Source organism: Drosophila biarmipes, chromosome 3L (assembly GCF_025231255.1).
Source record: "Drosophila biarmipes strain raj3 chromosome 3L, RU_DBia_V1.1, whole genome shotgun sequence".
Lineage (NCBI taxonomy): Eukaryota > Metazoa > Arthropoda > Insecta > Diptera > Drosophilidae > Drosophila > Drosophila biarmipes.
This window is the reverse complement of record NC_066613.1, coordinates 24,338,633-24,366,297: the sequence shown is the minus strand read 5'-3', so window position 1 is coordinate 24,366,297 and position 27,665 is coordinate 24,338,633. Positions and strand designations below refer to the sequence as shown.

The 27,665-nt window shown below is 40.3% G+C and overlaps 1 protein-coding gene across 1 annotated transcript; it reads right to left on the bottom strand.

Moving 5' to 3' along the window:
- Positions 1-306: 306 nt before the first annotated feature.
- On the bottom strand, positions 307-26,312 carry LOC108035597 (G-protein coupled receptor dmsr-1). Its single transcript, XM_017111273.3, has 5 exons — positions 26,090-26,312; positions 25,311-25,601; positions 7,615-7,840; positions 2,346-3,451; positions 307-2,033 (listed from the first exon to the last, which is right to left on the bottom strand). Exons 3-5 carry the CDS (start codon positions 7,680-7,682, stop codon positions 1,768-1,770), a joined length of 1,440 nt encoding a protein of 479 aa, XP_016966762.1. The 5' UTR covers positions 7,683-7,840; positions 25,311-25,601; positions 26,090-26,312; the 3' UTR covers positions 307-1,767.
- Positions 26,313-27,665: the final 1,353 nt, after the last annotated feature.

Genomic DNA, 27,665 nt, shown 5'->3' with positions numbered 1-27,665 from the left:
CAAGTTTGGTGGATTTAATTCAATTTTATTATGTGTTTTTAGCCTTCTGCTTAAATTTAAATACCAATCAGTGAGCTTTTTAATTCGATTTAAACCTTTTTTCTTTAGCTATATAAAAACCTTATTACGCTTTAATAAACCTTTTTTGTGGCTCTCAATTGTTAATTGAGTAGTTTAAATCACACTTATCCGTCAATTTAAATGGGTATAACCAACAACAATTAATCTATATTTTCCGCTTACTTTCAGTAAGCAAAGTGGCAACTTTATTATTAAACATATAGTATTTAGAGTACTTGGTTTCGATTTAGTAGCTAATTTAATTTAATCGTTGTAAAAGCAACAAATAATTACATTTATTTTTGTGTATTCACATGTACTTATATTTAAGGTGTGTGTGGTTGATTTATGTGTTCATTATTAACGAGATTGAAAATATTTGTCGGGGCTCAATTGCAAATACTTCAATCATCATAATTTATGCGTTCGCTGGCCATTTGTCATTTGTCGAGGGGCTTAAGCGATTTCAATTTCAATTTTCCCAAGAGAGGAAAAAGTTTGCAAATATTTATGCATTGTTTCATTGGATTATTCGGTCAGATGCAGTGACTGCCTTTAAATTATTTCCAATAAATTCAGAAAAAAACCCATGAAGCGTGAGCGTATTCCCAAATGAGTTTAAGGAAAATCATAATTTCATTCACAGCCCAAAATCCGATTTCGTATCAAAGAATTTACAAAATATTTCATTTACCTAACGCACCTCACTGCAACTGCCTCTTATTTGTCCAATGGTTGCATCAAAATCGTTTCAACTAAGTCTATAAAAATATTTCTAAGACATTCTTGCGTACAATTAAGTCTAATTTGCCATTAATAAACAAACGGACATAAATGTGTGCCTATATTTTATGTATTTACAACATCTTGCAAATATATACTCCTTAAATCGATGCCAAAAATTCGTAGTTTTGAGTGAGCACGTTTATTGCATACTTTATGCGAATGAAATCAACATGAAAACGCATGGGATCAAAATGAAAAAGATGCAAGAGCTTAGCATTTTTGATTTGATTTATGTAGAAAAGCTGTACAGCTGTGTTCAAAATACTACAAATAGAGATAGTTGTGCATAAATAAAAAAATGTTCTCATCGCAGAATTAAACATTTTAAGTTACATTTTTGGAAACTGTGAAAGTTATCATTTATATTTATGTTTGTAAATAAATGTAACTAGCTGGTAAATCAGGGTGAAAATTCTAATATTTTGATCCCAGCTGTAAGTTTTATTTGCGAATTCATGACGGTGTTTTTACAGCTTCCACTTGAGTGTGAAGAGGGAATATAGCCGAATCCAATGGTGCGTATGAGCGATGAGCTAGCGTTTTATTGCTATTACTATGCGGCTTTTACGATTTCTCACCAAAGTATGCAAATAACTCGAGCTTAGCTGGGGCTCTTACACAACTAGTTTACTTTTTACAAGGATAACTAAGCGTATGGTATATATCATGTGGGTAACACTACGTCACAATTCGAGATGGTTCAGCTGGGTACAGCTGGTGATCCGTGGCCCCGCTCACTTTGTCCACGACCACAACAATGGCCTGGAACTGCAGGGCCAAGGGATCCGCCTCGGGCTCCACTGCCCCGTTTCCGGCCACAGGCCCTCCGCCCCTTCCGCCGGATGACTCCCCTCTGCTGCGTTTCAGGACACTCAGCAGGCGGCTGAGCTGAGTGCGGCGACCACGACTCCTCCGCCTGTGCTACAGATTCGTCACCTGCGTGATATTGGTGGACGTGGCGGCCGTCACCACCTGGCTCTGCTGTCGTCCTTTTTCCAGGACAGGTGCCACCGCCGAGCGCTCGGCCCGAGCTGCTGCCATCTCGTCCTGCGCCACCGGCATCCATTTGTCCAGGAATTTGGGACGAAATAGCAGCGTGAACGTAGTCCGAAATTGTTTGCTCATCGAGCAGTACAGAATGAAGTTGATGCTGGAGTTGATCAGGGCCAGAATGTCCATTAGGTCACCTGACAAGAGGGCAGAATTTGGACAAAAGGTTTGAATTAGTCAGAAAAGGGTCATGTTAAAGGTGATTAAACAAAAACGCAAAACACAAACCGTTCGCATTTTGAAGACCTATTAAAATATTGTTTAGGTGTCAAAAAGTATGCAACAATATAGTTACATTATAGATTACATAGAAACAAAATTACTGCATTCTTTTAGGCACTAAATTAAATTTTTCAAGTATTTTTACAAGGTACTATAAGGTAAAATGCCTTTTTTAGAAAAAAATATTTTAAAATATCTATCAGATTTTTTTTATATTCCGAACTTACTCAGCCTCAGGTAGCACTGCAGGTAGAAGACATCTCCGAGTACGGCATTCAGCAGGCCCATGATCCCCTGTGGAAATTCGGTGATCAGGAAGAGCAGCAGCACCGCCAGCAACATGCGAGTAGTGCGATCCGTCTGCTTTTCCTTCTCCAGGGTTTTACTATTTTTTCTCGGTCTATCGGCGGCTTTACCATTGATCACCGATTTGGCACCATTACTGGCAGCCGGGGCTACGGGCTTGCTGGTCAGCTTCTTTCTCCGCCGCTTGGCCTCCAATAGTGCCAGGATCAGCCGAATCGATAGTATGGTCAGTGCTATGCACGGGATCAGTTTAATCACCACACCGTAAATAAGAAAAGTAGCATTTTGCAGCGAGGCATTGTGCAACGCCAAATCACTGTGATACAAGCGATAAACCGTCACATTTCGCACCACTGGCGATGGAGTGGGTGGTGCCGAAGTGGTTGTCGATGTTATCAAGGAACTCACATTCAACCACACAGTTTCGTTCGGCGGTGCACTGCTAGGGGGCGTGGCATTCAGGGCAGCCGCCTTAGAACTCATTATTTCAATGCGGTAGTCAATTACATACTGGGTCATGGGAATCGAGTTTATCACCTTGCCATTCATGTCCAACTGATCAACGTACTCCGTAATGGCCGTGATCAAATAAAGTGAAGGGGATATCACCAAAACACACACCACATAGGCTGTGGTTATGGTAATTATAGTGGTTCTCATGCCGCACCAAACGCGATTCTTCTGCGGATAACCCACAGCTATATAACGCCAAACGGCCAGGGTTACGGTTAGCCATATAGATATGGTGTGCAGGACCTGGGCAAAAATCGAATGGAACTTGATGAAGCAGGCCCAACTGTAGCTGAGCTTCTCCTCCCGCGGCAAACTGTCCGTTAGGATGTAGTCGTGTATGGTGTAGGGTATATATTCCAGCATAACTGCCAGATCGGCCACGGCCAGACCCGTGAGAATGGCATTCGTGGGGGAACGCATCTCGCGTCGCGTTAGCACAATAATATTCAGGGTATTTGCTATGGTGCCCAGGATACAGACCACCAGCGAAACATAGCCGTGCATGTTTTTGTAGCTAAGAAAAATAGAGGTGGAAATTGGATTAGTAAAGTAAAAAAAACCACAAATTAGTGAAACAATACTCGAGGGTGCCCGAGAAATCGGTATGGTTTTTAATTCAAGAATAAAATTGCCTAAAAGTATGCTACAGCTTGTGGATTTAAGTCTATGATATTTTTATAGCATGCTTTTAAGCACTTTTTAAACATTTTTAAAATTCGATTCCTATTGTAGATTTTAATTTTTGAAAATTAGAAAATCAGCAAAGGATTTATTGCTTTTCCAAACAATTTCCCAACATTTGTGGAAGAAATGTAAGTTACAAATAAGCAAAGCTACTTGTATCCCAAGCTTAAGTAAAGACACAAATCGAGAAACAGTGAGTGAGTGGAAGGCGTTTGCCAAATTATGTTTCGGTTATTATGCTCTAGTTAGCCTTAACCAATTTGTTACTTTGCTCTCTCTTGGCCAGGCAGGCAATAAACCCATCCAAAAGCCATTTCCGTTGACTAGGCAGGCCGAGGCATTTGCAGCAGTCAAGGCAATAAACTCACTAGGTCCTCGGGCTTAAGCCAGCCACGCCCACGCCGCCCCTTGTGGGATAAACATTTTACCAGCTTTTGTTTAGTTTTCGTCGAGCGCTTTGAGGCCAAAAACCAACGGAAAAAGAACGTGGGAAAAGGGAAACCCAGGGGAAGGATTCAAATTTCTAGCCAAAGTTTTAGGGAATTTGGCACAGCTCTTTGCCTTTAGGCATTTTTACCCTGACTTTTCTCTCCACACCCATATTTATGCAAGTTGCAGCCAACAAATTAGACTTAGCATAAAATGTATACGGGGGAAATGCGAGGAGAGGCCCACAAACATGACACTTTAACGCCTGCAGGATGCAAATGCACACCCTGCGGCTGACTGGCAGGAAAAAATGTTTAATAAACTCCCAGCTCTCTCCAAACTGGAGTGACACGTGTGTGTCCTGGGCTTCGCCTGTCGGTGTCAGGACTTTAGTTAAATTGTTTATTGCTTTCGTGCGAAATTCCCCATTCACTCGAAACAAAGGGGGAGATTGCCACAGCCAAACGAATGACAGTTTTATTGAAGAATCTAAGCCAAATTTGTGGGCAACTTTTTAGTCGTGTTACCTTAAACTGCAGGTGGTCTTATGCAATCCAGAGCGAAATTTCCATTCCAATCTCCACACAGATGAGAGCTTTTCTGCCGGAAAATGCTTGCTTGCTTGCCAGTTCATATTAATTTGTTTGCCAACGAAATTTCTATCCCAAACCAGCAGGAAAAACTTTTTGCACCGGCCATGCAATCAACTGCAGAGGGGAGTTGGAAAATGTCTCTTTTCTTTTTGGTAACTAGAGAAGAAAAACTATGCCCAACTTGGCGTAAACCTTCAATTCTGTAGTTACGTCCTTCGTAGGGATTTCATTGACAAGCTTATGCTGAACCGGCTTACAGAGGCGAATAATTCACTGATTTTGATTAATGATAAGGTTAAGCCAATATCTTAAGTATTTGAAGGTATGCAGGGGTATAGTATGGAAATGAGACCCAGAAAAGTTAAAGAAAAATTAATTATATTTGAACTGTCTTACAGAGGAAGAAAATCGAGATACTTTAAATGACTAATTAAAAGAAATGGGAGGTATACATTTACCTTGTAATTATAAAAGTGATTAAAAGTAGGCAACAATAAATACATAAAACATTAATTGGGCTATAGATAAATGTGCTTTTTTACTGCATACTTTTAAGCACACAAACTGATGAGAGGTGATTTTAGGACCCTCGTAATTTGTGTGGCTGCTTCGAAATAAATTTTAATTCGATCTATAAGTTTCATTAATAAAATTAATTTATAAATGTTTTTAGTTGGTTTTTTTTTCTCTGTTTAATAACACACAATAAATTAGTAGCTTGCCTGCTTAGCAAGGATCTCATAATGACATGCATTTTTCCGGTGTACAACAGTTTTTATTGCCTAGTTTGCTTGCTTTTTGGGGTTCATTTCGACAGCTGACTATGCTCGATTTCTGGGCCAATAACTTTGAGCCAGTTCCCCGCTCCTGCCGATGGTGTCCTGGCCCGAAAACAATTCCAGGACTTCATTCATGTCGTCGACGTCGTTGTCGCTGCCGCCATTCATCAACATGGATTATCAAAGGCCATAAATTAGACTCAGCGAAGGTTTGGGAGTCTGGATTTTGGACCAAGGTAAAATCCTGCGACATCGGACCCAAGAATGTGTTGCAGCCAAAAGTTTTTGTGAGTTTGATGAATGGAGTTGTAAATTCCCCAGGAGTTGGCCCACAAAGACGAGGGTTGTGTGCTGCAAGAAGTGTCGCCGGCACTCGGAAAGCGTTTCAATTTCGCTGTTTTCGGGGCACGTAGACACACCTCACCTGCGCGTTTATACTTTCTGTATATCCTGTCCATCAGAATGAGATGCCTTTAAACATGAAACGTCAGACGATGTATGTGCTTATTTGCTTTATTTGTTTGGGGAATACACGGCCGCAAAAAGCGACAACGCATTTGGAAAATTAAATATTTTACGAAAAGCAATTTTACACATTTTTTGGGTCTTCGGTTTATAGGGTTTTTCATTTTTAGGGACTGGCTTTTCTCTTCGGCAACCAAGAGCCGCCTTTGTGCGTTCTTTATTATTTATGTTAATTGCTTGTTTTGTGCGTGTTTTGTTGCGGTTTTTCCATAGCGTTTCTTTTTTGTATTTTGCTGGGCCTTTTTCGCTTTGCCATTTATATTGCGTATACGTCACGTTGCCGCCCGGGGAAGGGTTGAGGCAGTGTGTGACACATTGGCGTTTGAATTGTGCGTTTTTGGTTTTTTTTTGCTTCTCTGGTCTTTTGGTGTTCCATTGCCGCTTGAGTGGCGCCTGGAGACGACTGAGTGGGTGGTTCTTAGGTGGCTCTGGGGCGGTTTCTGTCTGTCTGGGGCGTGACAGCGTCAAGTGTCGCCTTCGCCGGCAATTTGGCACGTCTTTGACACAAAAGTAAATGGCCAAGTGTTCTGGCTACACATCTAATTGCCATACAGTCATCTTTCAAACTCCAGCTTCTTCCACCTTTAATTAAAGCGAATGCGCCATCGCCGGGATGCTGTGGCCAGCCACTTTGTGGCCATTAACACTGCCCAGACTGGCTCTAATTAAAACTAAAAGCCCTGGTCTAGATGGCGGCCCACTGGTGGCATGGTTTTGCAACCGTAGCATGAATAATTCGCAGTTCACACAGAGCGCAGCTTAATCACACGGCAAATAAATGATCACCAATGATTTATGTGGCAATTGGGTAATATTCTTAATTTATGAATAATAAGCTAGGAAATATATTTATGGCCCATCAATTAGCAAAATTTGAGCTTACTGAGATTAAAAATAGTAATTAAATAATAATAATTAATATAATATATATATATAATAATTAATATTGAAACAAAATAATAATTCTGGCCTAAAATGTACTTTATTTTTCTTAGGAACCTCTAGAAAAAAAGCTTACACTTCTCAATGGTTTTCCTCTACAAAATTCCGCAACGTCACCTTAATCGAAGCCCAATCGGGGTAAATACACGATATTAATAGATTTATTGGCCAATTGGCTTAACTATTTATTATCGCTTGCATTTATGAAACTTGAACGATGGTGACTCGGCTAAAAGGACAGGAATTGAATTTCCTGCGCCGCCATCAATTTTTTAGGACCGCTTTTAATCATCATCTTGAGGTTTTACGACCTTTTGGCATGCAACGAATGTATAAACACCCGCAGTTTGGATTCTCTTTTTTATGGGTGCAGCAGATGGGCACTGGGATGGCCTATTGGAAATGGTCAATTAAATTGATTTCAGCCATCAATTGTTGACCTTGCTGTTGACAAATCTGTTTTTCTGTTATTTTTTTGCCTCTGCCTGAGCCTCTGCCGCTTCGTTTAATCGCCCGAGAAAATTGTATGGCAAATCAAAATTGAAGCTACCCCTCCGCCGAAAAATGGGGGCGATAATCGATTTCTGAACGATTCCCTGGCACCCGAGGCTAATGGCGATGTTTTTGCCCCCTTGGTCTCGATATTTGTTGTCGCCCCATGTCTGGACGGAAAAGCCCCTTTGGCCTTGCCCGTGACATTGGGGAAAGTCGGGAAAATCGCTTACCTTGTGTGGAAATTATCCATGCCGCTGCCGCAGTAGAGCGGCGCAGTTTCATTGTTGCCACTGGCCATGGCGTATGTTGTTGCAACTGCTGTTGCTGCTGCTGCAGGTCTTTTGTGATTGCCGCCTGTCACTCACTGCTGTTGCATTTGCTGGATTTGCTTTCGCTGCCAAGGACAGCCGTACACATCCTTGCCTGCATTAATAATTAATTATCATCGGGCAGCTCCTGCGAATATGGGGGGAGAGTTGGAGGAAAAGTTAGCGGGTCTATTGTCCAACATGACGTATAATTAATGCTAGTTGTAAATTGTTGCGTACACGGCCCGTTACCCCATCAACTAATGTGATTAAATATTGCATGATGCACTGCACTGGTCCCCGAGTGCCTTCCCTAAGCCGATTAGCGAGTAGCCGGCAAAATATATATATTCACTCCGCATAGTGTCGGCAAATCGGGGGATTTTCATCCCATCCACTTCGTGCAACGCCTGCTGAGAAAGCTGCCTTGCAACTTAATTAGCAGCGGGAGAAAGTGCACTTGGGGCAGGGATTGTTTAGGAGGATGGGCTTTGGACTAGTTTGTTTCCCTAAAAAATATAAAATTCTTATCGAACTACGAAGAAATAAAAATACAATACCATAATCAAAAATATAATGGTTAAATAGGTTGGAATCACCATATATAATAATATATATTGTACTTAGGCATATTACAAATAATTTTAGTTATAAATTAGAATTATATTTTAATGTTTTTTTTTAATCTGGAATTTCTATTAAACAACAGACTTAAAATAAAAATGTATAAATATAAAATTTATGAGCTCTTGCTTTTCGTTACCTTATTTGACATAAATAAATGCATTTTCATTTTTTGTTTTGTTTATTTTATCTAATTTCGACTGCACAATAAAAACTTTCTATAGTTTTATGACTTAATTTGGGTCCACAGAGGCCCAGACCATCTGACCCGAAGCAGGCCATAAATAAATGAATTCAGCCAAGGGCCAGGCTCATCAAGGCAGCTGGACGAGATCAAGGCAGGCCGCATCTGAGTGGGGAATATAAAATATCTGGAGCCATCGTGCGGTCTAAATTAGATTTGTATGGCTGGAGCGTGGCCAGAGATAAATGCCATTTACTCTTTTTTGAGGGATCCTCCTCTATTTTTTTGTAGTTCGCTTTGTCCACACACATTTCTCTCGGACGTGGGCAATATGTTATCTGTCGCCCCCCGCTTTCTCCTTTCCCCCCAGAAGCTGCCTCCCCAAATGGTATCTCTGCGTGCTTGCTGCAACAATTTCTTTGCGCCAAGATTTTAATTGCATTTGTTAGGCAGCTGCAGTTGGCAGCGGAAAAGCATTGGGAAAGCGCTGGAAAAGCGTTGGGTCAGGGGGTGGGCCTGGGGAGTCTGGCTGCAATTAACACGTACCATGAGGCACAGAAACCGCAAAGCTAGCACAGTGCTTAAACATGCATAGACGCCAGATACTCGGTGAAATGCGGTGGCAAAGCGGTGGAAATTTACGGAGAACGAGCAGCTAATGTGTAGGAAGCTTAGTAATTTGATTTGCAAATTTCCCAGCTCCTTCTATTATATTCCTGCACACTTTTTTCGGCTGCTTGTAAATGAACCAAGTGCTAACTTGGCCTGGCAAATTAAGTGCTCAAGTGGCAAAAATTGAATTTATTAAGACGCGCTTCTTAAATAATACTTTGGCCACATCAAATGGCGCTGGAATTAATTGATTGATGATTCGCTCCATTTGACTGATGTAATTGTTGCTCCCCATTATTATGACACAATACAAATGGCCAAGAAATATTAATTAAAATCGTGCCGGTCCATAATTCGATTATATAAATTAATTGCCGCTTGATGAACGCCGTTGTGCAAGAATATGCCACGCAATCCCCTTGGTTTATTCGATACAAACTGCTGCTGCTGTTCTCGCCCAGCGGAAATAATTTTGTATTAATTGCAAATATATAGTGGCTATATGCGACCGGAATCCGGATGATTGCTCCGTTCATCACGAGCGGAGGTCGATGTGCATGTGGTTCTGTGTGTCCTGGTGAGGTGACAAATGAAATGATTAATGAATGACAGCTGCCGGGCGCCCGCAGATGTATGCTATAATTTTTGCAAACAATAGCCAAGAAAAATATGCCATTGCCATTTGCGGTTGGCACAGACAAAGTCTGACAGCTTAACTGATTGCATGGAGCGGGAAAGAAATGGAATCGGAGAGATGGTCAGGAGTCCTTAAGGGCTCTTTACCAGAGAGAAAAACGGCCCTTAAGTCGAGCAATTCATTTTACAAGCTAATAAGAATCGTATACAAATTTATGATTTATAATTTAATTTTTTTAAGTTACATTTCGGATATATTTTTCAAAGACAGTCTATATTTCTTAGATTAAACCTGAGAATATCATTTTTTAGAATAAGAATGATTACTAACTAGTATTTTACTGCCATTACTTATTTACAAAGATTTTTTTCGCGTGTAAATAAATAACTATTTATTTCGCTCATCAAAAGCAATCTAATGGCAGGCCTGAATAACATTTTCATTTTGGCCATGGTCCACTAAGCAACAGGCCAACAACAATGAGAGCGTAAATAAGGCCGTCATGTGGGCAAATGTAAAAGGTGAAAGTGAAAGAGAAATTGAAATCAAAACTGATTTCCGCATGCCAAGGGGATTGTGTGTGAGCATGTGGATGTTCGATGGTCCTTGGTCCATGGACCCGTGGGCATGGGGCAGCCCCTCGACTGATGAACCAGTTATGTCACGCCCATGTTGCACGGACTCGTGCCGCCATAGAAATCGCAGCGGCGGACAGCAGATATATATCGGGAATACCCGGAGAAGTCAACATACACAGATACCCGTGCTGAAAATGGCAGGGGATCCGGAAAATGGCCAACAATCAGCAGCGAAATGAAATTCAAGCTGGGGAAAATCTTCTCTTCGATTGAAGCCAGCATCGAGTTTCGCTATTTACCGCTCTTCAAAATAATATTTACTCCATATTGATTATTGATTGCTTGTTTTGCTACCCTGTTTACTTTTCCATCGCCTGCTGTTTGTTCTACGCTCTTCTATTTGCATTTTCTTTTTCTTCACGTAAGCAAACTTGTTATTCGCCGCTTGTTTGCTTTGCGTTTCTGCAGTGGCATTATTTTAAATTGTTTTCTAAATGGTTAGCCAAAAAGAGAAAACAGGAAGTGCAAAATATCGAGGGGGGAAATAACCAGAAGTCAATTCCCTTGCCCCTTGCCCCCTGCCCCGCCGGCCATGTGAAGATGGACAGCTGGAGTTGTTTCTTGAGTTGATCAAATTTAAGATAAGTGCTTTCGGCAGCCAAGTGGAAGGAATGCTTACCCTCCAACAATTTGGCAAAGTAAACCTTAAAGCTGCTGACCGGGAATTTAATGAGGGATAACTCTCGAGCAAACTTGAGAGATGCAAGAGGAAAACAAAAAGATTAGAATTATAGTATGCCATTAGTGCTCGCAGCTTTTGAGCGTATGCAGTGTGTGTGGCATCAACAGGATCTCGAGTGCGTCGCGGAAAGGATAATAGCCAAGGTCGCGCGGTGAGAAAGTGTGGAAATGCTAGGCATATTTTACCATGAGATAGTAAACAGTGGGACAAAAGCTATCCCATTAATTATTTTATGCATGAGCGTGTATCAAAAAGCACTGAACTTTTAAAAACACTTTTAAGAATGTCTAAAAGTATGCAACAAAGTATAGTGAAATGGATTAATTAAAGTAATCATTACAAAATACAATAATTTTGTGTTCATACCTTTTTCTTCCACATTTAAAGAATATTAATGGCTTTTATAACTCACTTTACTTATTCACACACTAATTTCTCACTTTTAAAAGTGTCTACAAGTATGCAACAAAGTAAGTTAAAGTGGAACATGCGATGTAATCATTGCAAAGTACCAACATTTTTTCTTTTACTATTTTAATTTAATTTGAAAACGGTATTTTTCAAAACAAGTGTCTAAAAGTATGCAACAAATTATTTTGAAATGGAAAATTTATTGCAAGTTACAACGTTTTGCGTATCTTTCCACTTTTTTTTTTTTTTAAATTGCTAAATACTGCGTTTTATTTTTTGCAGCTGCAGGGCTAAGCATTATGAGAGCGCCGCCTCCCCGCTTGAGACTCTTTCAATTTGCACTTTTGCCGGATGTTTCGGGGGCACACGGGGTCTCTGGATGGGGGATTCCCCGGCCAACTTCGTAAGCCAACCGCTGGAGGGCTGCTGAGCCGTTTGTCACGACGATGACTTGATGGTGATGCCACTTCGGGGCTCACATGGACACAAGTTGCCAGTCATGACAGCCGGCAGAAAAAACAGAATGTCTAGCCCAGGGAGTGGAATGGTGATGGTGGTGGTGGTGGTTCCCCACGGCTCTCCACCAACATAAATACAGTTACAATCTGTAAATATTTGTGTCAGGATGTCAGTCAGTCTGACTTCCCTACAAATATCCTGTCAAAGTTTTGTATCTCCTGGCCTTCTATCTCTTGTTGCCCTCCCTTGTTTTACTTTTACCACTTGTTCTCGAGAAAGTTGTTCGCTAAAATGAGAGAAAATCAGTTTTTGTCGATGTAATTAGACGACATGCGAAACTCTCGTTGCCATAATTTCGGCACGTTGCCCATACGCACAGGTGGCCGCAGAAACCGCGACCTTGTAATACACACACGCTGCGCAGGCATAATTCAAATGTCATCCAGTTGTCATTGTTCGTTTGCCAAATTGCTCGCCTCCGCCGACGCCTCCGCCTTTTGCGAAAAGCAAAATTCCATGGAAGTGCTGCTGCTGCTGCTTCTGCTGCCACACAGCAAAAATTCGACTGTATTTTTGCTTTATTTCAGCTCTGTCGCCTGTTGACTGGAATTTGTTGTGTATCAAGCATACGTCATGTAGCCCCATGTCTGAGTGAGTAATTCCCCAGAAACGACAAGAGGCGATGGGTGTGTGCGGTAAAAATGGGAGATTCTGATTTGGGGCATGGGTAAGCTCCGGGCTAATTTCGGTCTCAAAGAGTTTTAAGTATGCAAAGCAGGGAAATTCGCAGACGAAATTGAATTCTGTCTACGGCGAATCAATTGTTCTATAAATGCGACATAAGCCCGAGTAGGCAGCCCATGTAGCTGTGGTTGAAGCTGCATAAATAGACAATACTCGTCATATTTGGTACATTAAATGATAAGCCGACTAGAGGGCTAAGCTGCTTAGCTTGGATTTAGCCGAGTATGGGTTTTAAGCCAGGTACGTGTAATTAATTCCATTGTTTTGGCCATCCAAACATTCCGGCCAGCAAACTAACAAACAAAAGTAAGCTTATCAATGCAATTACACATGAGTTCATATCGCACTCACCCTCTAATGTTCGGCCGAGCTTACGGCTTGGCTTTCAGTCTGTTGGCCAACATTTTGAGCAAACGAACCCCAAAGAGATAAAACTGAATCTGATGCATATTTTTGGGGCCAAACTGAAACGTGTTGGCTGGCAGACCAGCAATTGGTTGCCACAAACTTTTGCACATGTGCAAATAGTTTCGGGGTGTGTATGGTAGGTAGTGCAAGTAGTTTCACTTTGGCAACTTGAAACAATGCTCCCCTTAATTGAGTGGCAAGAAGCCGAGAGTGAACTAAGAGAATGGACTTTGATTGTCAGCAATTTGGGCACCTATTGGGTTTGGTAATTGCCTATCTATTTCAGAGTTCTTCCAGCCAAGTTATTAACAAAGTATACACACATTTCAATAAACTCAAATCAAGCGTGAACCACGTGTTCCACGCGGTAAGAATTACCTGCCTTGAACTTGGTTTTATTCGCTGATAATGTGAGACACAATTGCGGGGTAAATTATAGCAGTAACAATGTTATATTTATTTTATTTGTTTATTAGGGCTTTTTATTATTTCAGTTACGTAATACTTGGGAGGCTCCTTTCTATTATTTTATTTTGTATTTATTTTTAGGTGTAACTACTTCCTTTTTTAAGAAATGCTTGTTTTAAATAGTTAAGGTATTTTAAAATATTTTATTAAAATATTTTTTAAAATATTTTAAAACATTTATAAAATCTGCGAAATTAGGATTTGGTTGTAAGGAAACCATTATCTAATGCCTTCCAATCGCTTAAGTAAAAAGGTAAATATTCAAGGGCGTTCACACATAATATTGTAAGATGAAAGAGATTTATTAATTTTTAAATATGCGAAATTATAAATTTTTTATTTAAAAACCATAATTTAGTATTTTCCTAGCTGATAATTTTATGAGGCTTCTCTTAAACGCATTTTTTAGCTCTAAATAGATAAGAACATAGACCAAGGAGAGAGGTATCTGCGAGGAATTTTTCAAAGTACCATTAATTTGACCTTCCCTGTACCATAATAAGCAGCTGTTGCTCGAACAATAACAATTGGCCAGCTTGTCAAGTGCAAGGCTGGTTGGTCTCTGGCCGCGCCCCCTTTCGGCCCGCCCGCCCTATTTGCTTAGCCATTTTGTTGAATGGCATTGCTTGACTGGGTAGCCTGAAGAGCCACAGTTCTGGAGAGGTCGTCGTCTATCATTAAAGCGAGGCATTGGGGCGCAACGGAACCTTGGCAAGGTCGGTCTGTCAGTGCACGGGGAACCACCCATCCACCACCCTTAACCACCCATTGAAAGACCGAGACAAGGTCAGGGCGAAGGTGTGAACGTGAAATGAAATTATGTAAATAGCGAATGGCAAAGAGTAATTAAAAATTTGATCTCGAGAAGTGTAAATTTGTTCAGGCAAATGGCGAGTTGACAGAATAATTGAAAAAAAATCCTACCTAGTTGCTGTTTGCTTTCATTTACCCTGGATTTGGTTATCAAAAAATCACTTAACTGGGGGAAGTTCTTAGCCCATTTAGCCAACATCTTGCACTTCCTCTGACCGAAATGGTTTGCATTTTGTGACAAAGCTTTTGGAAACAGGAAATGCGTTTTCTCTTGCTCGGCAAACACTGCAGATTGTAAAATAAAAATGGTTTTGCCTGGGCGCGAAGTGCAGATAATGGCGACGGGAAGTGTCAGAAAGCCGAAGCGGAAATGACACTTTGCACAGCACTGCAGCAGGGATATTTTTCCAAGCAAATTCAAGGGATCTGAGCACACATACTGAACATTAAAAATCTACTTAAAGGACGCCTCCAACCTCCTGCTGAAAGGAACCTGCTGAGCAGCAGCCATTGATACCGAGATAATAACTCAAATGAATTGCTTGTCGAGAGCCTTGGGGCCTCTGGGTCCTTTGGGACGTTCATCGGGCTCAATAAAAATGCCAGGCAGGACATTGTGCTCAGATTTGCAACAACAACTGGCAAGCTGGGTAACTGGGAAACTGAGAAACTGGGATTCTGGGAGCGGCGGCGAGCAAACAGAGACATCAAATGAGGCATTCCAAGGAGCAAACTGCAAAACAGATGATTCCGACATTATCATTCCAGCTCAGTTGTGGTTCTACCGCCGCTCTACTACTGTTGCTCAGCGTTAAAGTAAACGACATTAATGGAAACATCAAAGTAATTTGATTGCATTTTCTCCCCCACAATGGATATGAATGAGCAGCGCGAAGCTCTGACGGCCCAGCGAACGAAGGAGTCCGCATATATATGGTCTGTGTATGTAGATGGTAGCACTGGGAGAAGGCTTTAAACAAATTTTCCAACGTACTTAAAGATTGCACTGACTATAAATTATATCGAAATAATATTAGGCAAAAAATATTTCAATGTAATGCTTGGAACGACTCAGTTAAATGCATAAGCTACTCTGAAACTCTTAAGCCTTAAGTGTCTAAAAGGAGGCAGTAATAAATCCATTGAACTCAGAATGTTCAACAAATCATTGCATACTTTAAGGCACTTTTAAATATAAATTTTAAAATTACAGCCACTTTTATTTTACTCAATGTCTGATTCATATCTTAGCTCCTAATTTTCAAAGTGTACGCATTTTCTGCCCTGTATCTGTGCGTGTACCCCAGGGGCGCTGTGTGCGTGTGGGCTGCACGCATAAGTAGCAGGCATGGAAAACGGGCTTCTACCAGCATCTCCCGCTGTTCTGCCATTGATATTTCACCGCCTGCTGCGCCCGCGCCCGCGCCCGTGCCTCGCCCACTTTTCCCGCCCCCCCTAATGGCATCTCATTTTCATGTGTGTTTTCCCCGACTAGCGCTCGTTCTGCCTCGATTTTCTCGGTCCCAGTTGATGCTGTGTTAATTTCATTTGGCCAACACACAAAAATAGACAACACGAAATGGAATATGTCCAGCAATGTAATTGCCATGACCAAAGCAAATAAAATTAGGGCCAAGTCCGAGGCCGATACAAGATGAAGGCCACACTTAAAGTGGCATTAGCCAAGGGTCTCTTCCTATCTATAATCATAACTCATAGTCGGATCTGGCCAATGTTTCATGACCAAAGGTAATAAAAGGAAGGAAAAGCCCGGGGACAACTTAACTCGAGGGCCGAACTTAAATGGGAATAAGTAAAGGCATTGAGGTTAATTCATTTAACATAACTGGTGCCTCCAAATATGTAAATGAAAACGGGTTATCAGTGAATGGTTAAGTAAAAAAGGTAACCCAAAAAACCTTATTTATGTGCCCCATTTTTGAACCTACATCGCACATAAATTGTGGTAAATTAACCCTAAACGACTCATTTAATAAACATTTTGCGGCCTACGATTGCATTTCGACTGACTTAAACACACCTGAGACGTCCGAGGTGTTTGTCATCCTTATTTATGGGACCCGACACCATTGTATTTATTTATATTCAAATTTATGACAGTTCTGCTTAAATCAATGTTAGTTGAGTTCGCTTCCGCGCCATTGTTCATGCCGACGATGGCACCCTAAATTATGCAACAGCAAGTCCTTTGGCAGGACAACAAAAGTTGTGGGTCCTTGTTCGGCCGCAGGCCTTATCAATTCCAGGCACAAACACATGTCCTCATTTTCGGTATGCAAATGTTTCCACCCACGCAGATGTTTGCGGTTGTTTGTCTCAACTACACTTTTTCGGTTAAACTTTAAGATTGAACCGCTTTCTATGGGGCAACTCTTGTGTGTCAGCTGCCTGGGGGCTGGCTTGACAGTTGAGTGGTTGCGAGTAGACAGAGAGTTCAGGCCAAGGGTCAAAAAACAAATCTAAATAAGAAAATTCTTTTCTATGAGTTTTCGACGTTTCAATTGAAATCACTCAAGGTTTTCATGGCCTGGGAAACGACGTTTGAGAAGGTAAGCCAACAAAGTTGAGTACGAAATAAAGTATTTAAAAGCCGAGTCAAGATTTATATTTGCCTTGCCTCGGCCCAATCTTGACAGATTTTATAATACGCCAGTGAAAGTTTCAACTTTTTGACAAATTTAATAAAAGAACGAGTGCTCAAAAGTTTTAATTGTAGGCGCCTGACGTTTTTAAGTTTAATGGTGTGATGTTTAAAATATTCCAGTCTTTAGTTAGGGAAAGTGTCAAACTTATAAACAGAAAAGTATATTATAACTCAAAACATTATTTTATATGAATTAATTTCCCATTTGCATAGGAAAGCTAAGAATGTGAATTAAAACTTAAGCCATCACAGAAGCTCACTAAAGGTCTTACTTGATCCAGGAAATAAAGGGGTGTCAATATTGAGGAATGTTGCCTTGCCTTCTTGGCTATCCGTAACCCATAAAATATGACCGAAATGCAGGGTCGCCTACTTGTATTATTTGCGATTCCCTTCTGGCCTGAATCAACAAACCCACAATCCACGTTTCACTCTTTACGCCAAACAAAAAGATCAAGCTAACAACTCAGGGACCGGCTGCCAAGTATTTTCACGCGCATTAGCTGCTCGTTTTCAGAGGCTATTCCGCGGTAAGGGGACGAAAGTAGGCACCGGGAAAATATTTGGCCTACGTAAAATATGCAGAAAGTTCATCATGAAAGCAAATAAAACGCATACGCCGCGTGGGCCCCGTCCAAGGGCTGGCTGTCAAAATATGAATAATGGCGCAGCCAGACGAGGACTTTGGATTGGTTGCCCTTTTTCGGCTCATATTTTCCCACCGGTTTTTTTTTTAAATAGCAGCTGTAAAAAATTAAAAGCCTGCAGCTGCCTGCGGCTGCACAGGAATAAAAAGAAATACTGCCAAGTCAGCTGTAAATAGCTGAGCCGCCTGCTCCTGCTCCTGCTCCTGCTCCTTGGTCCTCGTCATTCGCTGAATGAATGCCAGCAAGGTCAAGTGCGTGAGTGGGTCTACTTTCTTTTGGTACAGGGAAAAATAAATTTATATATTTATAAGACCAACAACATTGTTGGCTGAAGAATTTGCCATATTTAAAAGCAAATAGAAAGAGGCTTAAAAGAAATAAAAAATATATAATAATGCAGAATTTTATAAGAATGTATGGAAATTTGTAAACTATAAATACAAATCCAACAAAGATGTCTAAAAGTATGCAGCGAGAACTGGACATGGTCCTTTATTGTTTTAGAATGTATTGTTGCCTACTTTCAGATACCTCAAATGTGTATTTATAGTTCGTACTTTTCTACACATATTTAGCCACATTGGTTTATCTCAGTGTACCTCTTCGTGGGGGTTTTAGAATGTTAATTTTGCATGAACCCTCCAGAGGGTTTGGGGCTTTTCTGCTGACCACTTGACAAAATTTGGGGCCCTCTCTAGGCGGGCGTGGAAATGTGAAAAGCAGTTCGAAGTTTATGCGCCTACGTGTCGGCCATAGTTAATTTATTATCCATGGCAGGGACCTTTATTTATCCACCCACTTTAAAACATTACGGCTTTTTTTTTTGGCAGCTTTAATCAATTGCTGGCAAAAGCTTTTTATCTGTGCTGTCAGGCGAAAAAGCAAATTATGACAAAATGTAACCATAAAGGGAGGGAAAGTCAAGGCGAGAGTGAAGGCAAAAATATTACCCTGGCCCCCGGTCTGGCCGCACAGAAATAAAAGAGATTTGTGTTACAAATGCTGTTTTATTAAGCCATGGACTATAGTACATAAATACCCGCCATGATGACACTGTCAGTGGCAGAATCCTGTGTCATTAATCTCCCATTCCACGTGAAAATTGGCCCCATCTCATCGCATCCTCTGGCACCTAAGCCTAAGTCCTTGTTTCTGATTGATGGGTATCCATTTGCAGAGCTGTTTTCGTTGGCATTATATGGACGCATAAATCACATAGTCTGGTGCGTTCGTGCATGCAATTTGCATTTAATTTTTAGTTGAGCCCCCGATGAAATCTAGTTTCGGGCGATTATTTGTCTGACTCAGCTGGAAATCGGATCGAATGTCGTCGCCGGGCGATAAAGTGGGTGACAAATTGAATGGTATTTCCCGGGTATTCAGGGACTCAAGGATTCCAAGGACGGCGAGGGGAGGAATCGTGAAAACGTGGAACTTGCGAACTGGACTTTTGCCTAATTAAGTTGCCCATCTAATTTCGCCAGACAGACGGACGGCAAGGCATTAGCACTTCTCTTCACATATCATCATCAGGGCTCGCAGGACTCGCAGGACCGGCAGGACTTGCGCCAAATGTCATCAACACTAATGGAATAATTTGAAATCTACTTAGCACGCAGGCAAGGACAATGGGTGGTCGAATTTCCCGCTCTTTCTGGGAACCTTGCCCTCAACCCCCCAACCAACATCTATCTTCCCCAGCGTTTGTTGATAATAACATTATTTATGTTGTTTTAATTATTTTACGCATTTTACCACAGAAAATTACAATGAACTCGAAATGGGCGTGGCGGTGGCGGTGACGGTGGCCACACGCTGGCCAGGATTCCTTGCCCTTTGCCCCCGGCTCTTGCAGTTGTAATTAAGGACGAAGAGGACTAATTGAATTATGTGAGTGATGTGAGTGGCACAGGGTGTCCATTAACTTGTACAAATTGCCAGGGACTGCAAGTTCGAAAGGCTTAAAGACAAACATGTTTTCGCACTTAGGAGATTTGTTGACAAAGCTGAGAAATTCGCTTGTAAGTTTTAATGTAGTTTATGGAAATTGGTCGAAGAAAATGTCATTCAGCTGGAGGGGCTTAAATTGTGTACTTTATTTGGGTTCCCTACTATTTGCCACCCTTTATATGTATGGCTGCCCCCGCTGGCCTATCATTCAATCGACAAAGTAAATATTGCCTTACTTCGTATTTATACTAATCGCAATTTTACTGCTGCCGATAAACGTGACAAACTTTCATAATTCTTGGCAAAAGAAAAACGAGTAAATATTTACCAAAGCCAAGTTGTAGCTACACAAAAGTGAGAGCTCGCATAAATTGATTCATTTCGTTTGCTAATTATAGCGAACGATAGCCCATTAAAACGTGTATCGAAGGAGTGGATAAGCCAATTAACTTTGAGCCAAGTCCAAGTTTGTTTTGCAGAAAATGGTAAAACAATCATTAAAGCAGATTAATGTGATTGGGAAAGTGTAATGAAGACGAGGTCAAAGCGATTCTTGATTAGGAGTAAGTTAGTTTTATAAGTATGCATTTGGGTTAGGTAAATCTGTCCTTAAAAAAAATTAGGTTTTTATTTGAATTTGTGTACTTTATATTTGCTAATTTTAGCTTAATAAATGGGTTGAAAAATTCATTAATTGGTTTTGTGTGATTTGATAAATTGTTTATGTATTCTATTTTATTTTTGTACAACATTTTCTTGAATACATTGAGTTCAATTAGAGGAACTACGCTAGGCCCATGTTCAATTGCCTGTTTACTAATTTATCCTTTGCGATAAGCGTGCTTGGGATTCCTTTGACATGCGAATATCGTGCACATTGCCTTAATTATGCGCCGGCAACCGAACCGATTGCACTTTATCGGAATGAAGCACGCACTCGAAAAGGTCATCAGCCGTCATCGATGGATCGGATCGGGATCCTTGGACTAGTTTATGACCCAATTATGCCAAAGTGTCTGGCAGTTGGCGATGCGTTTTCGCGCAATTGTAAGACCGCCGCCACTTCAGAGGCCCCAGATCGGGGCTGTAACCATGATTTGTTTGCTTGACTTGGCTGACACGAAGCCAGAAGCCAGAAGCCAAATGGCACACGCACACAACCGATGAAGCCAGCCAGCCCCTTCTGTCCGGAAAACTTTGCCAGGTATACTGGGAAAACAAGTGTGCAGGAATAACACAATGGTAAGTGATTTAAGAGTGATTTTTCTTTAAACGCGTTTATATGGTACTATATGGTATAAAACAGTACCAACTAGTTCCCAATGTATTTATTTCTTAATTAAAACAATAACCTTTGTAAGGGTGTGCAAAAGTATGCAAAAAATATTTCACGTTATTTTTCACTGCATACTTTTGGACGATTTTAAATGAAGGGCTTTAAAAATGTTTGCTAAATCCCCCTTATAATTTCAGTGAACTGTGTATTATTTTTAAGCAATTTTACTACTAATTAAAACAAACATATTTTTAAAGCCCACTTTGGAAATTGTTTCTTAGTAACATTTAAGGGGTATTTCTTCCATCGCGAAACATTCCAAGCCCAAGAATTCCTATATCTGATTTTTCGTTCTCTGCATAGCATAGTCTTATTGCTTTCGATTTGATTGCTGCAATTGCTTGGCAATAAATAAATGAGAGAGGCGTTTGCAGGTTCAGAATGCTGTCTATTACGTGCCTGGGCCTGTGCCTGGCAAGAAGGTAGTTAGAATGCCCCTGCACATGGAAACGTAATTTAAATGGATTCCGTAGCCTCGTTTTACGTGTTGGGTCACTGCGGCGGTGGTGACATTTATGCTATTGCTATCCAAAAGCTGTTATTTGCGCCTCCGGCTGCGGATTCGTGGAAATCGAGGAGAGGAAACCCTTTGGCGTTTTGGCCGACTGCCAGGCAGCGGTTTATTCTGTCATAAAGGCGACTATTACGGCGCCTCTTGATGTCGTTCTGGATGTCGGGGAATATCCTATAATCAGCAGCAACGGCAACTAATGGCAGCACTTAGAGCCCCTCGGCCGGGACCTTCTGGCCGGACTCTCATGAAACTGTGATGAGAACCAGGTCGAAATGATTTCGGCATACTGTTAAATTCATTGGACACATTCCCGTCCTTTAATGGCTCTTGCTGTTGCCAAATGTTGCGGATCCTGGTGGCGCAGCTTCATTAAGGTGTCCTTTTTCTTCATTTTCAGGACTGAGCATGGCCAGAGATTACATTATTTCATTTATTTCTCTTGCATTCATTAAGACAGCTATGAATAAAGTTTAGGAGGTTATCTGGATATGGTTTAGTTTTTAGTTTGAAGTTAGATGTACGTACAACATTTTAATTTAACCCATATAAGGGTGTTTACCAGTATGCAATATTTTCATATTTATTTAATGCATACTTTTAGATACCACAAAAACTCTTTTTATACCATTAATTTCTGTTTAACTTTTTAATTTTTTAAGTTTTTTAATTTTTTCAATAAGTTTGTAAAATAACAATCTCGAATACCCTGACATATCCGCACTTTAAACACTTATTTAAGACTGTCACATCGAAAACATTTTGGCTCAGCATTTACAACATTTAACAATTAGGGGCAGCTTGTGCCAACGAAAAGCGGAGCTTTAGCAAAATGTTGCAAATCATAATCACACTTTTCTCATCTTTTTAGGCCATTTTTTGCTTTCTGCGCGAATTTGTTTGCATTTTGCCGTGATTTTTGCAGCTTCGCTTTGCTTGAGCACTCATAAATTATGCAAGAGTCGTCCTTTCGTTATTTTTTGTTGGCTTTTTGAATTTATGATGCCAACTTTAATCGCGAATATTTCGCTTTCTGTTTGTGTTCCGTCGAGTTGGTGATGTTGTAAAGCGCCTCAAGTGTTCGCCACCAAAATTTTTGTCACAATTTTTGTTGTCTGGCCAAAAACTTTCTACTCTTTTTGTGTGTTGTTAATAAATTGTCGGTTGAAAAGTCCGAAACAGTAGTCAACTTTTCTATGACTGTGTTTTCTTTTTATGGATATAAAATGAACGTGGCTCGAGGCAATTGCGTGGGTGGAAAAGTACCCCTTGCAGTTGAAGTTTTCTTAATGCTTTCTACTGTTGCCATGGCTCTGTTTTCCAAGTAGACGCTTCACAACTAAATGTGTTACTTTTTCGGGACTTTCTCTGTCATTCATATACTTAAAAAAAAGTTTTTGAAATGATTTTAGTATGTTTTTGTAAATATTTGTAATGAAAGTATACAAATTGTATGAGCGTAACAGTTCAACAATGAATCCATTTTAGCCCCTAAAGTTGGCCACCATTTTATATGGAAAATCCAAAATGTAATATCCCTTTAGGAAGTCTGAATATATTTGCTTTTAATGGAAACATGCACTGAATTTAATGTTTCAATTGCCTCAGCCATCTTAAACGTTTTTGGCCCGTTGGCAGGACTGAAAGTAATTTTAATGTAATTGGCATTACGTGAGGGGGATTTGTTTTGGTATTTTTGGCATATCATTTTCATACAAATCTGATGCCAGGCACAACCCATAACCACCCATTACGGGAGTACCACCCCCACCCCATCCAATCACAGCGAACGAGCATAAAAAATAAGCATAGCCTACAACTAGGCGCCCACAATGATGTCAAGGCAGGTCAACTTTCGGAAAAAAAGGGAGAAAAGCCCCAACGAAAAAAATATACATATATAAATGTGGGAGGTGGGAAAACAATCGAAATCAGCAGCCCCCTTATCACAAATCAACTCAAATTACGAACTCAAACACGCAAAAAAAATGAAAGCCGAAAAGGAAATATTTGTGCGTGCGTAAAACAAAGGCGAAAACAACAGCACCTACACACACGAAAATAGATGAAATTCAATAGGAAAAGCCGAGGAAAATCTGTACAAAATTTGACTGCGCAAATAAAGTAATATACAGTCAATAAGGCAAATCGTCAGACTTGATTTGGATCATTATTACGCATACGCCGCGTTATGCAAATCAGACAATTTTCCGTCTCTCTGGGGTGAAACAGCACTGGTGAGCCGGATATAATTTATAATTTATAGAGGAAATTACGGCCGAAAAAAGTAGCAAAGTGTCTTATCAAGTTTGACGAGGCAGTTTCCACCAAGTTGTCAAAGTTTTAACTGATTTTTGATTAAAATCTGATACCATTGCGGCGGCAGGAAGTGAATGTAAGCCCAGGGCGAAACTTTGCTGAAATTCCTCGTCAAAGTCATCAGCAAAGTCTAACATATTGAGAGTCATGGAGAACCTTTAATTAAATTTTATTTATTTGTTGTTTCAGCAAATTGACAGCTGACTTTGTTTGTCGTTTTTGATTAGTTTTTCTGTGGGTTTTGGGGGCTCTGAAAATCTCGTGCTTCTGATAAAAAAATAAGCACTCTACATTTTTAGCTAGGCAAATCTATTCCAGGAAAATCGTATTGTGTTTACTTTGCGGAAAAGCTTTTTTTGGCATTCGAAAATGCCCACAGATTTACAGAAAAAATAAAATGGCAGGGGAAAGCTCGTTTTTTTTTTGTAAGGCAAATAAAAAATGTTTTGTATGAGTTACGGGAATATTTTTGTTGATCTACTTAATGCCATGAAAATATCCAACTACTATTTTAATCTGGGATTTTTGCGTTGGATCTAGGAAACAAGTTTTTAACGCTAACGGAAATAACTAAGTAATGAGGTCACCATTTTAATTGGCATTGGAAAACAATGGAAGATTCTATTTCAGAGCTAAAATAACAAAAGCACTTGTACTTAACAAAAGCAAACATGTTTTTTGCTTATTGAAGTTTGTTTGCCGAAGGCTTTGTTTTTCTATTATTGCCACTTTTTTGCCTTCGTTTTCAAATTTTCTTTTATGTTTTCCGATGTCACGTGCAAGCGGTCAGCTCTTGTATTTGCCTAGTGCCATTCTGTGATTGTTTGCATTGTTTCAGGACCAGGACAAAGTCACTTTTTGTGCGCCTCTGTTGGCTTTCTTTATCTTTCGTCGATAGAGAACTCACTTGGACTTGTACCGCCAGCCAGCGAAGGGCACAATGGACTGCCAAAGGGATGGCCAAAGAAAATCCTTGAGGGTTCCCTATGAGGGCTGTGTGGGAGCTGAAGGACTTCAACTTTTGGCAGCCTCCTCTTGTCGGAAATCAGAACTTCCACTTGAAGAGCAAGTGTTGAGCAGAGAAATGCCTCAACACTCCATTAATTTTTCCACTGAAAAGTGGAGAAAAAGAGCACAGAAGGAAATAATCTCGTTGCCCAATTGACTAGACTGGCATTAAGCCGGATAAATTCGCTGAAAATATCTGAAATTTACGCTTCAACTTTACTGCAATTGTAAGATAAGAGTTCAATTACTCTCATGTCAAAGAGCCCTTGAGTCGAGTAGAAACCTCCCAGGAGTAGCTTTAAGTTTTCCAAAAAATGTATGAGAGCCCCACTCGATCAGATTTTGTTTCTGGGAACAAGCAGTCCCAATCCCAGTTTCCCATTTAATTATTTACAAATAAAAAGCACTCGAGAGTCCCCAGTAGATTGTGATATTTATAGCACTGCGCACGTAGGTTGGGTAATTTATTGTCGCACAAATAATTCAACGGGTTGACACTTACTGCAGAACTAGAGCCCAAAGTGTTGTTCCAACGTTGATTTATGCAAATTATTCAACAGCTGTTCGGCAAATATTTGCTTTTACTTAATGCATTATTATCGGCCAAATCTCTTCAGTGTTGTGATACACGACGCTGGTTTCATTTACATTTTGATGGATTTTGTGGTATTATTGGTGTTGCTTATTTTAACTGTCTCACACATTACTGTGGTTTATTTTTAAAGCTTTATTCTTAATTATTTGTTTAAGGGAATTTGCGAGTTCATAGGTAATGCAATTCTGAACGAGTTTGCTATCGATTAAAGAGTAAAATAATATTTATTAATCATTTTATCACATCATCATCATTCAATTTTTAAAGTCTACATTTATTGACTAGAGCAATAAGCAATTAATCTAATCCGTTTAACAACATGTTCGTTAATGTATTTCTGTTAAAATAGGTAAAATAAATATTTTAAAACTCTTAATTGCTTATGAAACTATTTCAATATTTATTTTTTAAAAAATATTTATTATGTTTTACTTTATAACATTACGTTTATAATAAATACATTTCATTTGTTTTTCTTTCCATTAATGAAAACATTAAAAAATGTTCGAAAGGTATTTTTAAAAATATGTTAACCACAACAATTTTTCAGTTTTAAAAATATTTTCAAACGCGTTTATTCAACAGAGTCAGCTTAATTTCTTTTAGGAAGTATTCACTTTAGTAAGGTATATTTAGAAAATGTTTTTATAGACACTATGAGTGACTTCAATTAAATACTGTATTACTTTTTAATTGGTTTTAAAATAATTTGAACTGTTGTAACTCAGATAAATCACTAGAAATCAGCTAGTAACGCAGCCGCACCGCACGGAACGCAAAACGCAACTGACACGAGTGCACGGGAAGTCAGCAGAACGGTTCAGTTGAGTTCAGTTTGGTTTCAGACAGTTTGGTTTCGGTTCGGCTGGGGATATGTTCTTCCTATGGAGGGACCGAGGCGACGACGATGCGAACGCCACCGAGAGGCGATGAAGACTGTGCGCGAATGGCGCGCCAGAATCCGCAGTTTCGGGTCGGTTAACTGGCAGTTACTGCTGCGTTGCCAACCGCTTCCTGTGGACTGTGTCCTCGCAGTCCACTCGCAAAGACAGGGGGCAAAGTCAAAGTGGCCAAGCAAACGCAAACGAATTCTGCAAAGGGACTCTCTTAGACCGGAAGTGGTTCTCTTAGACACTTCTCTGCTGCGCCTGCGCCCACCGGAAACAGCTGTTCCGTGCAGCCCGTCAGCTGTTGTTTATGTTTTGGTGCCATTTCCTTTTGACTTCCACTTCGGAGTTTCCTTTTCGGCTCTCCTTTTCTTCTGCTCCCTAAGGCGAGGTTAAGGTCAGGCCAAATTGTGACAACAGATGGCGCTTTTGGCAGCCCTGAAGGATTCGAAAAAGTAGCAGAAGGACACGGGGCCCAGGAGCACTGGTAGTAATGGTAATGGCTTCGGCTAATTTATGCCCCGTGTTTACGTGGCGTATGCGTAATACTGTCGAGTACTAGGGAGTTGTAAATCATCGTTTGAGTTAAAGGTGCGAGTAGTTCGTAGGTTGGACAAACTTTTATTTATGAACAGCGACTGGAAGAGTTGCGGCTGGGTGTCTAGCATTATCTAGGCTGAAAGGGATATACTAATTTATGCATTAAGGCATAATGGCATAAGTGTCGTCCTATAGTTTTGACTAATAAATCATACCCACAGTAAATTATTTTCTGAAGCTTGGGCAATGCAAAATATAAGACATGAGAAGCATGTGATAATCTCTGACCCAGGGTAATTTATAAGCCTAAGAAGTTCATTATATATGTGTCTGGCATTTACATTTAAATTATGGTCTAAGTCAAAGATGATAAACTAGTTTAGAGATTAGAAAAACTTTCATTGATCATTCTAAATATGAATTTTATTAAAAGTATTCCTATATATAGATGGAAATTACCCTTAATCCTTTTGTGTATTGTGTAGTGGTAGAGAACTGATCAGAGAGTTTTTTTGTTTCATCATGATATTACTTTTTTATCAACTACAAGAAAACGTAACATTTTGTTGTATGGTCGCCTAGATTGGGTTTTATACTATTAGATGCTGCCCATTGCCATGACAAGTATTCTAAGTCCCGAAATTAGTGTTGCCTAAATTAAGAGTGGCACAAATAAAGTCTCTTCTGGTTAAACTAAACCCAAGAACAGCTGCCAATCTGTGGGCTAGGATTGTAGCCTTTTACCTAGCCCCAAATAGCTGGCCATTTGTCAGGCAAACACCCGTAGATTTTAGTGGCGGCTCAGACGCTTTCCAACCGTCTGTGTGTTGAATTT